The 14,755-nt window shown below is 45.4% G+C and overlaps 2 protein-coding genes across 3 annotated transcripts; both read left to right on the top strand.

The window, feature by feature from the left end:
* The first annotated feature begins 1,039 nt into the window (after nt 1-1,039).
* tbc1d31 (TBC1 domain family, member 31) lies at nt 1,040-9,046 on the top strand. 2 transcript variants are annotated; one of them, XM_078095345.1, is made up of 24 exons: nt 1,040-1,231; nt 1,455-1,538; nt 2,044-2,184; nt 2,377-2,492; nt 2,620-2,798; nt 2,939-3,090; nt 3,174-3,333; nt 3,493-3,693; nt 3,801-3,974; nt 4,089-4,168; nt 4,290-4,436; nt 4,521-4,654; nt 4,869-5,002; nt 5,145-5,324; nt 5,431-5,663; nt 5,786-5,858; nt 6,018-6,097; nt 6,183-6,318; nt 6,516-6,608; nt 6,950-7,078; nt 7,233-7,427; nt 7,619-7,688; nt 7,795-7,926; nt 8,370-9,046. In XM_078095345.1, the coding sequence occupies exons 2-24, from the start codon at nt 1,468-1,470 to the stop codon at nt 8,522-8,524; spliced, it is 3,165 nt and encodes a 1,054-aa protein (XP_077951471.1). In that variant the 5' UTR covers nt 1,040-1,231; nt 1,455-1,467; the 3' UTR covers nt 8,525-9,046. The 2 variants fall into 2 exon arrangements, 1 of the variants encoding a protein (XP_077951471.1); XR_013453882.1 differs by having other exon boundaries at nt 1,141-1,538; nt 7,196-7,427.
* Nucleotides 9,047-9,357: 311 nt separating this feature from the next.
* LOC120810675 (protein FAM83A) lies at nt 9,358-14,265 on the top strand. Its single transcript, XM_078095347.1, has 6 exons — nt 9,358-10,464; nt 10,605-10,718; nt 10,854-10,972; nt 11,204-11,371; nt 12,338-12,462; nt 12,615-14,265. Exons 1-6 carry the CDS (start codon nt 10,095-10,097, stop codon nt 13,771-13,773), a joined length of 2,055 nt encoding a protein of 684 aa, XP_077951473.1. The 5' UTR covers nt 9,358-10,094; the 3' UTR covers nt 13,774-14,265.
* Nucleotides 14,266-14,755: the final 490 nt, after the last annotated feature.

The raw sequence follows: 14,755 nt of genomic DNA, 5'->3' as shown, positions 1-14,755 counted from the left end.
AAATAAGGTCTGGTAAAAGGAATGGAAGACCTAAATGGAATTCGTATGGTAAACATTACAATAGAAATACTTAAATCAAATACTTTTGTTTATTGTTACAAGTTGAAAGTTTGTAAGGTTATTTGTTTATCTAGATATTTACATTATCATCTATGTATTTTAATGACTCGTTTCTATAATGCTCTTACTCCGAAGGAAAAATGTAAGAACCGGATGCATTTTTATTATCTCAGTCACACATCTTTATTTTAGCTCTGTGTCGTTCCTGCTTGAGAAATATGCAAAAGCACCCACCGATCTGTGGGTATTCAGAAAGGGAAACAGGTGTTCCAGATGCGCCATCTGGCCTGTGGTTACCAGCAGCACACGTGGAGCGTGATCGAGCTGATGAAGCAGAAATGGGATGAATATACATCAGAAGAAGTATACTCTATCCTGAGAAACGATGCTCGTGTTAATTATCCATTTTAATAAAACTTGGTATGACGTCACATCTACAGTAAGTGTATAGTGACATGAAACCTTTCCTTTCTATGAGAAATAAATAAACTTTCTCCATAACTCACATGTCGGGTTAAAAAATAAAAGTCTGAGGGGATTTGAAATACATCGTCAGCTAATTCAATATACTTGACATACTAATGCATAGTTGCTCAATTATCCAAATAAATAGGGACTTCGTGGTGCACACATTGATTGATGTACTTGTTATATGACTTTTCATTTATTTGCATCGAGTGAATAAAATCTAGCAGAGCATTGGTATACCGTTCGTTTTAAATGAATAGACGAAGAAAATCGTCTCAATGTTTGGGGTTGACAGACCTGTATTCAGATTTAGACATTGGCAAATATAAGCACACTTGATTTAAAACAACTTCAATCAGAGGGTATCATTTAAAGAAAACCCAAGAATCATATAATGCACACACACACACACACACACACACACACACACACACACACACACACACACACACACACACACAATTACAAATAAAATAGTGTCACTTTTGGGTTCAACATTATTCAGTGCAATTCTTGCGTCAGGATTTTGTAATCCAGTCAAAACTAGAACTACAGCCCCCAGCATGCACTCCTTTGTTTACCGTTACGTCAATTTTGAGCGACAAAATAACTTAAAACAAGGAAAAAATTGCCTAGAACTCAAGTAAGATGAAATGTCGGCGTAAAGTGTGAGAGGCTTCGCTGGGAGCAGAACTGTTGAGCTGTAGGTGACAATTATTTGTGCTGAGGTTCTCTGGATTTAACTTAAATTAAACAGGACGTTACTGAATGAAGCGCTTTCAAATTTCGCGCTGTTTGCGCCGCCTTTGGGGAGATTAGCCGACTCGTTTTAGCCCGTTAGCTAGCTTTGTTATTGCGGCACTAACATTAACTTAAGACAGAATAGTATGGACTTTCATCACTAAACGTGCGCTCTGCGTCTCCAGAGACCTCTTTAAAATGGAGGTGACGGACATCGGAAACAAAAAAGAGGGGAAAGTCTGGCATCGAAAACCAGCACCAGGCAAAGGGTAGGTCTTCAACAACTACCCTTAATACCCGAGTTTCTTCATTTGCGTTTGATAATGCGGGGAGTGACACCGTGATCTGGATTAATGTTTCATTATAGAATGACATAAACGTATCAGCCTCATCGATCGGTTCATTCACGCTTGTTGCATTAACTATTTTTTAATTTTTAACTTTAACTTTATTCTCTTATTTGATACTAACCTATAGCCTTATTCTACTAACCCATAGCATTAGCATTAGCATTTCATTTTATTTTATTGTATTACTTGTGCACTGCTGTCTTGTTGTCTATTGTTACACTGTCTACTGTCACGCACCAACCAAGTCAAATTCCTTGTATGTTTGACATATTTTGGCAATAAATGTTTCCTGATCCTGATTCGTCCTTTCTCACAGACGGGGACTGTAAACACTGCACGGGCATCTCTCTACATATCATTTCATATACTGCAACGTGACATGTGCTCCTGTCTCTAATTTTACCCTCTGCACGTGTCTCCTTAGGGTGCTGGTGACGGTGGTGCGCACTGCTCATCAGGCCAAGGCGGTGCGTTTCCTCCACGTGGCCTTTGACACCACAGGAGACTGCTTCCTGGCTGGAGATCACCATGGCAACATCTATGTATTTGACATCAGCAGAAACAGGTGAAAACTTCCCGCATAGTGATGTGGGATTTGTTGGGAATTATGACATTTAGTATTATGGTCCACTTTTGGTCATTAATGTGCCCACATTTCATATTGCCTTTTAACAATAAATCTATTTTTATTTTGAGCCGAGAGGGTTTTCCCCATTCACGTGGTGTCATGTTTTTCGTGGTTTCCTTCTTGGGGCAGGTTTCGTCTGGTGCAGAAGACCGGCCAGGCCTGCACTGCTCTGGCGTTCAGCCTTCGCCGGACCACAGAGTTCCTTGTGGCTCTGGCCGACAACACCATCAAGTGCTTTGACAAAGGTAGGCTGGACTTGTTGATACGTTGCTTCATTTTTTTAGTAGTACCTTCCAGGGATGTAGTTGATTTAGAATTTTTCAGTGACAAATACTTATTTTCAATGTGACTTGGTCGGGTTGTTTCTTTCAGACACAAAGCAGCTGGTCAGTTGGATGCGTGGTCACGAGGGAGCGGTTTCGTCCATCTCCGTCCACAGCTCAGGTCGCTACGCCATCAGCACGTCGCTGGACACGGCTCAGCTCTGGGACCTGGACACCTTCCAGAGGAAGAGGAAGCTCAACATCCGCCAGTCTGTTGGCATTCAGAGGGTAAACATGCATAATAAATGAGTTGTTTTAATCTCAATCTATTAATACTCAAGAATATGTCTGGTACATTTATGCTATGCCCTAAATGATTTTGTTCTTTCCGTTGCTGTCATGGTCACTCTATGCTGTTTGTTTCACAGGTGTTCTTCCTACCTCTCAGTAACACCATTCTCAGCTGTTTCAGCGATGACTCCATCTTTGCTTGGGAGAGCGACACTCTGTCCTGCAAATACCAGCTCCCGGTCCCCGACACCGGACCCAAAATCTCTTACAAGGCTTTTGCCGTTACTCGGTGGGTCTTCGGCATTTCAACCGCTTACCAGCTTATGGAATTAAATGGCTTCATTAATACTGATGGCAGACTTGTGTTTGCAGTGATGGTAAGAGCCTTGCTGCTGGGGGGCGCTCCAACCTGCTGCACCTGTGGTGTCTGGACAGCAAACAGCTGATTCGGGTGATTCAGATGCCCGCGCAGGTCCGAACCGTCCGGCAGCTCAAATTCCTGCCCAACAGCTTTGACGGAGGAGCCAGTCAGGTACTAGAACTACAGGACTTCTCTCTCAGCTCCTCCTATGGAATGTTTACACGTCTTGGACATCATTTGTCTGCTTATCTGATTATGTTACTGGTGCTATACCAGTAGCACCAGTAACATATACCCTCATACTTTGGGACTTTTGCTTTGTCTTTGTAGACGCTGGGAGTATTGAGTCAGGACGGCGTTATGCGTTTCATCAACATTCACACTTGCAAGCTGCTTTTCCATATGGGTTCGCACGAAGACGCCATCACCGCGGTGACGGTCAGCCCCAACGGCAGACATGTTGTGGCCATCATGGATAATGGCAGCATAAATGTCTACAGTGTTCAGAGTCTCACACAGGAGTTAAACAAGGTGACCGTGAGTCACAATAACGGAACAAAGATGTACATGGTTTGTGAGTTTTCTCATTTGTTAATAATATTAATTAATCTGTGTGTTTGTGTGTGTCCCTCACCCAGCCTCCCCCCTCCCAGGTGGCAGTAGTCTCTGGCAGTGGAGCTGGTCAGAACTTGTCGAACGTAAAGGTTCAGGTCGGGTCAGAGGTCATTCACAGACCAGCCAGGAGCTCGGGCCGCCAAACACATGTGAAGATGCTCCGACCCCTTGCTGGGTCTACTGCTGAGGATAAAGAGGTGGGAGTAACGCACACCAATGTCTCCATTGAGGTTTCACCATAAATGGACAAAGCGCATCGCAGAGTGGGCTAATGTGTGTACTTTTTGTTACCCTTTTGTGTCAATCAACAGAATGAACTACCTGCTGGTCTAAATAAGAAGAGACTGGTGGCTCTGCTCAAGGCATTCGGAGAGTATCCAGCTAAATACAGGTCACGATTCATTTCACAGTAGGGTGATGCTTGCATGGACATGATGACTGACGAATGCACGCACACTTTTCACACGCGTTTGCTAAGATTTGCACAATTAACCTTTGTGTCCACATTGCAGGATGTTTGTATGGCGCTCTTTGTTGTGTCTCCCAGAGAACCACGCGGCGTACAGCAGTCTGACCGATAAAGGCCTGCATTCAGCGTACCTCAGTCTGCACGATAAATACCCCATCAAGAGTCCCAAGTTACAGAGGGGACTGCAGAGGTAACGGCTTTATTCTTTCTGCCCAATTTTGACATTTATTTTTTGATCTATTTCATTCAATTTAGTTCTTCTTCTACTCAACAGGGTTTTGTCTGCCTTATCTCACTGGGCAGCCATTTTTGGAGAGGTGGAGTACCTTCCCCTAGTAGCCTTCCCTTTTGTCAAGCTCTTCCAGAACAACCCAATGCTCTGCTTTGAGGTGGTGGCCACTGTTATAGGTACCATTTTAAACTGTAAACCCAACATTATCAAAACATATACAAGTGTAAACTACACATTTTGGAAGGATTTAGAGTGTTTAATCCAATCAACAGTGCTTCATTGTGCACAGCCAAATCCTCGTGACCCTAAAGTTTATCAGGTGTCTGTATGTCTTGAGGCAATGTCCAGCTATTATAAGTCTCTTGAATCCTTGTATGTTTGCTTGCACAGTCAATTGGGGTCAACATTGGTTTGAGTACTTCCCCAACCCTCCTCTGAACGTCCTGAGCATGGCGGAGAACGTTCTGGCTCATCATGACAAGGAGCTGCTGCAGCATCTGGTGGACTGTGGGATCACCTCGCAGGTAGACGGCAGCGCACAGCTACACACGACTGGAGGAGACGGGTGGACGAGCGGTCAGACAGTTTGGTCCTGAAACTCCAGACTCTCAGTTTCTCACCCACGTTATGCAGAGATTACGTTGTGCATGTCTGTTTCTGTCCCAGCTCTATGTGTGGCCCCTGCTGGAGACCCTGTTCTCTGAGGTTTTGACCCGTGATGAGTGGCTGAGACTCTTTGACAACGTCTTCACCAACCATCCATCGTTCCTGCTCATGGCCTGCGTGGCCTACGTCACCTGCTGCCGTGAGCCTCTGCTGCTCTGCTCGCAGAAAACGGACTTTGAGGTAACCTCCCCCCCCGAAAATGAAGTCATCCCCACAACAGGTCGGTAATTGTTCTTTCTCTCTCGTGCGCCATGAAACCGATTTATCGTCTTTCTTTCCCCCTCAGTATTTCTTCCACCACCGTAACAACCTGGATCTGGGAGCCATGATAAAAGAAGCGTACCGGCTCATGGGCGGCACACCAGCTGACGTCCATCCCAGGAATATGCTCTCTGACTTCACGCCGCTGACCAAGGGCCAGTACCCCGTGTTCAACCACTACCCGGAATTCATCGTGGAATACCAGAACCGAGAAAGGGAGAAGATACGACTGCAGGAGATGGAGTACCTCCGCGAGAGGTGAAATTAAACATGCATTGAATCTGTCAATATGATGGGCATTCATGTATATTTAATTAGCTAGAAGAAGTTATTAGTGGGAAAATATGCATCAGATGGATTGAGAGTCTTTGTCTCACCAGGCAGGAAGTTTCCGCACTGCGCACAGACTTTTTGCGTCGCCAGGCTGAAGAGGAGGCCTTTTATGCACAACAGGTACACGTTGTTTTTCAAAATTCAATTTTAACCATAGATTGTGTGGTAAGGCAGTTAATTTTGGTTGCCTTAGTTTGGACAAACTTTTGACTGGTCCTGTATATGAAATGCAAACACGGGTGTACGTTACGTCGATCCAATATTCTGATTTGAAAACAGGAGCTGCTGCAGAAGGCAGAGGAACAGCGCAGAAACATCCTGGCACAAGAAGAGGAAAAGATAACCCAGCAGAGGGCAAAGTAAACGCACAGCCTCCACAGTACAGTTGCAACGAGCAATGTTATTTAGCAGAATTGGTTGCTGACAGGATTTTGTCCTCTGCAGGTTGGCAGCCATGAAGAGAGAGCTGAAGGTGAAGGAGTTACAGCTGCTGGATGCAACCAAAAGCCGTTTCCTCAAACACCAGCAGGACCTGAGAGCCTCACAGGTCCAGAGATTAGATCAGGAGATCAGTAGAAAGGTAAACATCAAGTTAAGATTAAAGATTTAAAGTAGTCTTTATATCACGGAGCCCACATTGTCCCTGGTAGAGATACAAGGCTGTGATCCCACTTTCTGATAAACAGTTTGTCATGATTAACATTGTTAAAAAATCTGTTGTGGACATAACAACCTCCCTATTTGTGCACTAACCCAACATAACATGTCGTGCAACAGATGGATCTCCGGGAGCGAGAAACTGCTGCAGCAGTCCAGGACCTAGAAGTCCGACAGATGGCGCTGGAGGCCCAGAGGAGACGACTCGAACAGGTGACAAACTGCTTGCATTGACCCCCCCTCATCTCTCACAGCATCCTCTTTGGTCTCCTCTCTGGTCATTTAATGTAAAAAAAAACATCTTACAACAATTACTTTACTACAATTATTCCGTTTTTTTCTTACTTTATAAACATAATTGAGTTGTAGGAAGCAAACTCCCTCTTGGTTTGCACTCACAGATCTATAATTATAGTCAAACACTGAGGCTATCAGCAAGACGTCTTTATCTTGTGCAATAATCACAGTGAATTCCCATCATGTAATTAAATCACTTTTAAACCCTCGATTGTTCCAATATTTGTTAATTACTCCTCCATGACCATTTCCCTTAGCACATGTTTAAGGAGCAGGAGCGCACGGGACGGGAGGTTGAGGACAAGGCGGAGTTGAGGATGAGGAGGGCAGAAAAAGAGGACGAACGCTTCACAGAGCTGCTGCAATGCACCGAGACAAACATGCAGGTTAGTGACACGTCCCCAATATGGAGTCCGTGCCATGATGTGGTCATATGCACACCATCTCTTTGTTGACTTTGCGAGACACTATCAAAGACACACAGATTTTGACATAATTGCTAGGGATCTTCTCTCCACACACACACACACACACACACAGGCCTTGGAGGAGTCCCTGGCGGAGGCATGCCAGTTGGGCTTGGAGACGCAGTGGCAGAGCGAGGTGGAGGAGCGCCTGCAGCAGGTCGACGCCGAGCAGGAGAGGAAAAGGGAAAAACTGGCGCAGCTTCACAGGCAAACTTTGGCAGGGGAGGAGAAACTGGCCGACGCCATGAGAGATGTGGCAGGAAGGAAGGTGAGGGGAACAACAATATGTTTGTCGATGCAACATTGTTACGGGATGCACAGTTACCATGACGCTCACTGAACAGCTCAACGTCTAGAATTTCATCTGAGAATATTACTGAAGGCATATTGTGGGATGTGGAAAAATAAGCTGTTTGTTGTAGTAATTCAATCAGATGAGTATCGCCCGTTGATTTGCAGTGGGATGACGTGATGAGTTCGAGAGCCGAGTTCCAGGAGCAGCGACGGCCCCTCTCCTCGGCAGACACCGGTATTACTCCCGCTCTGCGTGTGGCCTCGTTGCATCGTGCATGTAAGGCCACGACGTTTGCTTAGTGTCAGACAGACGTGGATAACGTCACTTGTTTCCATCACAGGAATGCCTCACCGACCCTGTGCCCACGCTGCTCTTTGTGCTGCAACCAAAGGTGCCACCTTCCCGAAGCGGGCAGAGGCCAACATGGTGTGTTTGAACAGCAGTTCCCCTTCAGAAAGCACCTCCACCAACTGTAAGTCCTCGTAGACATGGTGTTCTTTTATAAAGGCCAGTTGGTTTCGTGCAAACGGCTTCCCCCTCCACGCTGCGCTGCCTTCAGGTCCCCGAGCGACACACCGGCCGCGACGACTTTCAAAATATAACAATTAAAAAGTTTTTTTTTATTATTGATTTTGAAGTATGCAGCATCATATAAAGGCTCCTCTTGGGACAGACGTTTACGGTAGCACTTCATGTTTAGAAAACGGTACACAGACTCTTACTTGTACAAAGTAGACCGTTAATTTAATAAGTGGAGTATTGCACTTGGGAAAAGGTTATATGGTACTATAGTAGAAACTTTAACAATTTGAGTTCCAAAGGCAGTCACGGATTACTTGTTTTTTAACTTTTTATCTACACAACGTGTCAATCTGTCTCTGACGTTTCCTGTCTGTCCATTTTGCTTTGTTGCAGTTTCCCTGGACCGAGGCCGAGCCCAGCTGGATAGCGGCGAGAGACAACTGCTGAAGGAAATCCGAGATCTGCGGCAGAAGCTGGCGTTCCGAGCCAGAGAGGGAAGCTCCGCCTCCTCGCAGTCCGTCCACACGCCCTCCTCTGTCTGTCCGTGACAGCAAACGGCTCCCTGTCGTCGTAGCGCCACAGAAAGCAATTTTTCTTCTCAAGGGATCTTTTTACCGTCGGTAAAACAATACATAATTTATGCAAATAGAGTCAAACATTTGAACTGTGCACCATCAACCACCCGCACACGTACACCCGTGTCGTCCATAAGAACGGAGGAAACCGGTCAGAAACCGGTTCACTCTCTGGATTTGACTGTGGTGTTGTTCAGATTGGGTCAGATTCCCCACCTTCCCGTTTAGCTGTACAATGTGTATCCACGGTGGTTATTTTGCACTGCACCTCATTTTTCATTTCAATAAATTGTATATGAGCTTTCTTATTTAAATCCAGGTTTGGATAAAATGTTTTTAGAAAAAAAAAACTTGTTTCAACCGCCTGGTTTGTTGTTCATTTAAAGTGATACATGCATGTTTTTATGTCTGCTATTGTACAGTTGTAGCGGTCAATGAGTTTCCAATGCAGCCCCTCAAAGTCTTTTGGTATCGATTTAAATGTATTCTTAAAACGAATGAGAACGGTAACTTTGTCCTTTGTTTGCAGGAAAAGCCGATCAGTTGTCGTTTCATGTGAAGTATTGCTGATTCTAGGGGAATAGCATTCAGATCGACTATAATTTGGATTAGAAGTAAGCTTTCATTGGATATTTGAGGGGGAGTGAGTTTTACGAGTGCTGTCAAGAAATAGTCTTCTAGAACATTGGCCATATTTTATATTAGACACACACTTGTAACAGCAGGTAGGAACTGGTGTGCTTGCTGGGTGTGCCAAGATCTGTCCCCGGCTTTCGTCCAAATAACATTCAGGTGTTGTTTGACATGAGCTTAAACGACAGCCATCTCCATTCCTGTCGCTCATGTCTTTTCTTCCCTCCACCCATCATTTTTCTGTCTTAACCTGCTCTAGATGTCTCTCATGGCCTGAAAGGGAAAAACGCTCATTAAGTCCATTCTTTTCTGTTCCGTTACCCTCAACAACCACAAACACACACTGGAATTGTCAGAATAATTCTTGAAGGCAAGTATGACATCTTGAATCCCGGTGCCAAGAACTCACATGTCTTAATGTCTTAAAAAATAGAACTCTGCATTACGGGGGCTCTTTTAGGACTTTAATGGACAAGAGGACAGAGGAGTCCTTAAAGCGGTTGAGCGGGGGACTCAGACGCGTCTGCCTGAGAGAAGAAGCTGGTATCCACGGTGAAGGACACGGGTGGGGTCTGAAAGGAGACCTTCTGGGCCTGATGTCTTCTGGTCGACCCCAAAGACCCTCAACCTGAAGAAAGCGTAGCCGCTGTTTGACCCCAGGGCAGACATTTTCTACCTTCTGTTTCATCATCATTTCCTATATATTTTTGCCGGCGTATATACGTGCACATGCATGTCGTGAGATATTTTACTGCATGACATCACCCGTCACCTCTCATCACCTGTGAAACCGTCTTGCCCTGAGGAGGGGCGGAGCCAGCACGTTGTCTTAACCTGTTCTTCAGCTGGTATTTCTCTCATTAACGCAGGTTAACCATCCCGGCATCGAGCTGCTACACGGGGCCTGCTCATGGTGGGACCAACTGTCCGTAGAGATCATTTTACCTCCTGCAAACCAAACGACAGTAAGACAAGACGAGCATCATCCATGGAGGCCAGTGGCATGTCTGCGCTGTTGTACAGGAGGTCCAAACCCCTGGGGAAGGTGAGGCGACGGCTCCAAGACCTCCGCATCCCTTCTTCCTCCTGCCGTGACTCCATTCCGAACAGAGCCGAGTTGGACTTGAGCCACAACGAGAGCGCTCGACTGGCCGTGGACTCCCTCCTCAGCCGGGGGTTGGAGGGATACCACGAGGTGTTGAACGCTGAGGGAGAAGTGGACTTTCTGTCGGCGCTGGAGAAGACTTACATGCTGGAAAACGGGAGTGATGGCAGCACAGGTTGTAAAGGTTTTCACATTTGAGCCTTTTTCTTTGCTGGAAACCATGAGATGTAACTTGAGATTTGATTCATTTGTTATAAAACTGTTACAGCTGATTGTGTAACAGCTTGATGTTGCAATGTTTTGTTTTTTACTCAGTTGATCCCGGTGCCTCTGATGGGGACAATAATGAAGCAGAGGGCTTGTATTCTGGGTCCCAGTTTTTCACACAATGTTCTACAGTTTCCACAGAGCCGGATCCTACTGGAGCAGGTTTGGACCTTTTTTATTTTGCAAAGAAATATGAAGCGGGAATATCAGGGATTATTGTATGTCAACCCAATGTACCTTTGTGGTAAATCACTCTTATTTGCTGCCCTCTTTGATCCTCCAAATGTCCCTTTCCAGATGTGAAGGTGACTGATCCTGTCCTGGATAAACCCAACATTGAGTTTTATTGGCAGTCCGACACCAGAGCGGCCGGCATGAAAGACCTGCTCAGAGAGTTCATCAGAAAAGCTGGAATGGTGTGTGTGTGTGTGTGTGTTTCAGCATTCGCCTGCACGTAAAAAATAACATAACGTGGATGCTGGCACACGAGAGACAAGATTGGAAATGTTTGCATTGGGTATTGTGAGCTGAAAAGTCAGAAACCGCAGTGACACGTGTCTGTCTTTACGGGTCTTTGCTGCATTGATTGACTGCTTCAGTGACGTGTGACAATGTGGGGGTGTGTGTGTGTGTGTGTGTGTGTTTAGGCCCTGGCTATAGTGATGGACGTCTTCAGTGATGTAGAGCTGCTCTGTGATCTTCTGGAGGCGAGCAGAAAGAGGAACGTGTCTGTTCATCTACTGCTGGATCGTCTCAACCTGAACCTGTTCGTCGACATGTGGCAGGACCTCAAACTCGACAGCAAAAGCTTCCCTGTGAGTCCGTTCTTCTCCTATGAGCTCGGCGGCATTCAGCCTGTCACTCGGTTTTGGTGACAGTTTGAGTCATAATTTGAGTTTTAGTTTGGTAAAAAAGAGACGGAAAGCTTGTCTGTCCCAGACCGAAACAAACCGCTTCCCAGTTGTAAGACTTTTGATATTTTGTCTTTAGTAAAAGGAAGATGTTATTAGTCAAAGTCCATTCTATCAGTGATAACAAATCTGTGCTGCTTGGCTCTGTTTGTGTTGTTTGTGTACATTGATTGCAGATCCATAGTGGCTATAAAAGTATTTAACAGTATGTTTTATAGTTGCTTGATCTTGATCTGAGCACAACAGAAGGTTTCTAAACATGGGAAATAGGAATGTATGACAATAAAACTCATGCTTTGAATTTCATTCATGTATATATGTGTATTAATTAATCAATATATATTTTTTATAGTAATATAGTAAAATTTCTATAGTAAAATTCATAAAAACTAACTAAAAGTCATAGTTTAGTGTAATATCAGAAAATGTATTTCATGAAAGAAATATAAAAGGTGGTGGGATGCAGCGCTGCTACGAATGCATTTAACAAAATGACAATAAGCTGAGCCTTGAAGGGACTTTTTATTTGCACTCTAAATGTGCCGTAACTTATTTTTACGTTATATGTGTGCAATTCTTTAGTGAATTTTATTCAACACTTATTGCTAGAAAGCACACAGTGCGACCTTTAGGTTATGCTGCAGTAGTATATTTTTAATATTTATGTTTCACTTTTATTAGGTCTAATTTGCGGCCGCAGTCAACAGCTATTTTTTTTCAAGAACATTGATGTGTACATAGCAATTTAACAAACAAAACTTAAAAGCATTACGATTTCTCACTGCCTTTTGCTAAGAAAGTGTGATTGCTGTGTGCGTGCGTGTGTGTGTGTGTGCGTGCACGCGCTTCTGTGTGTGTGTGTATATGCAGAAGCTGTCTGTGCGCAGCGTGGATGGACAAACCTATTGTGCCAAGACAGGGAGGAAGGTGACGGGTCACGTTATGGAGAGTTTTATCATCACTGACTGGACTGAGGTGCTGACGGGCTCATACAGGTACGTACACACACACACACACACACACACACACACACACACACACACACACACACACACACACACACACACACACACACACACACACACGCGCGACGTCAGATAAGGTAGAGAGGAAAAAGCACAGACGTGTGTGTGTGTTGCTTCCTCAGTTTCTCCTGGCTGTCCTGGCAGGTCCATCGTAGTCTTGCCATCCTCATTAAAGGCCCTGCGGTTACACCTTTCCATAAGGAGTTCCTCAGGCTTTATTCCAGCTCCAGACCAGTTCCCGGCTTCGTCACTTTCATCACGGTGCCTCACACTCTTCCTCTTCACACCACGTTAGAGGGAGCGCAACGCGCTAACGCTGGTGGGTCGGGATTAAGCCCGACCAAAACAAAGTGCCACGATGTTTGGAATCAAGATGCTCAAAACACTCAGCCACGAGCAAAAATCCGGCTTTCCTCCAATCCGCAGATATGTCCACCTAGCCAGCCTCTACGCAGAGCCGGGTCTGGTACACAAATTGGTGAAGAACCTCTTCAGCTGTACCCGAAGCCTCTCGTTCAATCTGTGGGCAAATCCAAGCAAACGATGGGGGCGGTCCTCAGGCGGCATGGCGCACAAAAAGACGCAGAGCCTCTGGAGGTGAATCAAACCCCGATCCAGAGTCACTCTAACCGCCTCAATCTGACCCGCGTCTCACACGTTCAGTCTCAGCTTACCGGCCTCGACATCAACGCCACGCCTGAGCAGCAGGAGACGGCGCGAGGGTCCCGCCGCGTGCGCACTGCTTCCCCTACACCAGGACAGCACTGGATAGTCACCCAGCAATCAACGTCCACGACTGATCTCGAGCAAAGGAACAGGACCGAGCCTCGTGGGCCCGCTGCAGGTCCAGACACAGAAAGAGAAAGACGGACCTACTCAAATAAATGTGTATCAAGAGTGGAGCAAGTATGTGAATGCCCCAGAGAACTGACCCCTTCCACAACGCAGCAAAAACAGGCGAGCACAGGTCTGTGGGTCCCTTTAAGAGACCCAAGAGGACCGACAGCTGGGCCACAGACTAACGCGTCCTCTCTGGGAACCAGGAGGCCGGATCGGCCCCAGATTCACCACCAGCACGCAGGTGGTCTACCAGGCACAGATCTGCAGCAGGGAAGGCCCCCTCCCAGACTGGACTGGATGGCCCAGAGCCGCCTTGAAAGGCCGAGACCCATCGCCCGCTACGGCTCCTTCACCAGCACCACCCGCAGGCCGGGACAGGTGGACCTGAGGCAGTTTCAGCGCAGTATGAACACATCTTTAGGGAGGAGCATGTATGATTGACAGACACTCGGGAGGCTTCGATCCGACGCTTGGGTGCACAGACTAGTCTCCAGCAGAGGTGTGATAGAAGCTGCTGTGACACTTATTCTACGTAACAAACACAGTGTCCATCACTTAATTTCTTAATAATTTAACGCAGAATAGAATAACATTGTGATGTGTTGTCCAACAAATTTGACTAATACCAGGTTACATCAGGTTTTGTGTGTTTTGAGTTTAGAAATCTAAAAAAACAAGCAAGTACATTATTTTCCATTTTGATTTTATTTCTATAAATGTTTTTAAACCTGGAAAGGTTTAAACCGTGCGATTCCTTTTTAGCGCCCCTGAGTTGAATGATTATTATAACAGAACAGTTAATGAAATGTTAATCGTGGTCGGTTTGAAGGTGCCTCGGGCAATTAAATAAAAACATCTGCGCACTTGTGTCCCTCACAGAAGCTGCTTTTAGATGTGTAACATAAGAAAATAAAGTCTCCCTTGTCAGCTGCACTGTACGAGTTGTAAGAGTTGTCATCTTGAATTTACTTTTCAATTAAAGAATATACCCGTTTACTATCCTATTAAAACTTAACTTAGATATTTCTGTTACATTGTAACGTTTACACAGTGTGCGTCAGGGGTTTTTTGTATTTCCCTGTCCGGAAAATGTTCTTCTGTTAGCCTGATTATATATATATTCAAATGGGGCTCTCCGAATACTTTCCGGATGCACTGTGTGTGTGTGTCACACAGTGCATCCGGAAAGTATTCGGAGAGCTTATGTTACAGCCTTATTCCAAAATGGATTAAATTGACGTTTTCCACAACATTCCCAAATGACAACGTGAAGAGAGATGTTTCTACAACTTTACTGGAGTCCACCTGCGATATTCAGTAGATTGGACAGGACTGATAAAGACACACACTCCATATCAGGTCCCTCCGTTTACAGCGCATAGCAGAGCACAAACCAAGCCGCCAAGTCTAAAGAAATTGTTGA

This window comes from Gasterosteus aculeatus, chromosome 20, assembly GCF_964276395.1.
Source record: "Gasterosteus aculeatus chromosome 20, fGasAcu3.hap1.1, whole genome shotgun sequence".
Lineage (NCBI taxonomy): Eukaryota > Metazoa > Chordata > Actinopteri > Perciformes > Gasterosteidae > Gasterosteus > Gasterosteus aculeatus.
This window is presented reverse-complemented; position numbering and strand designations above follow the sequence as displayed.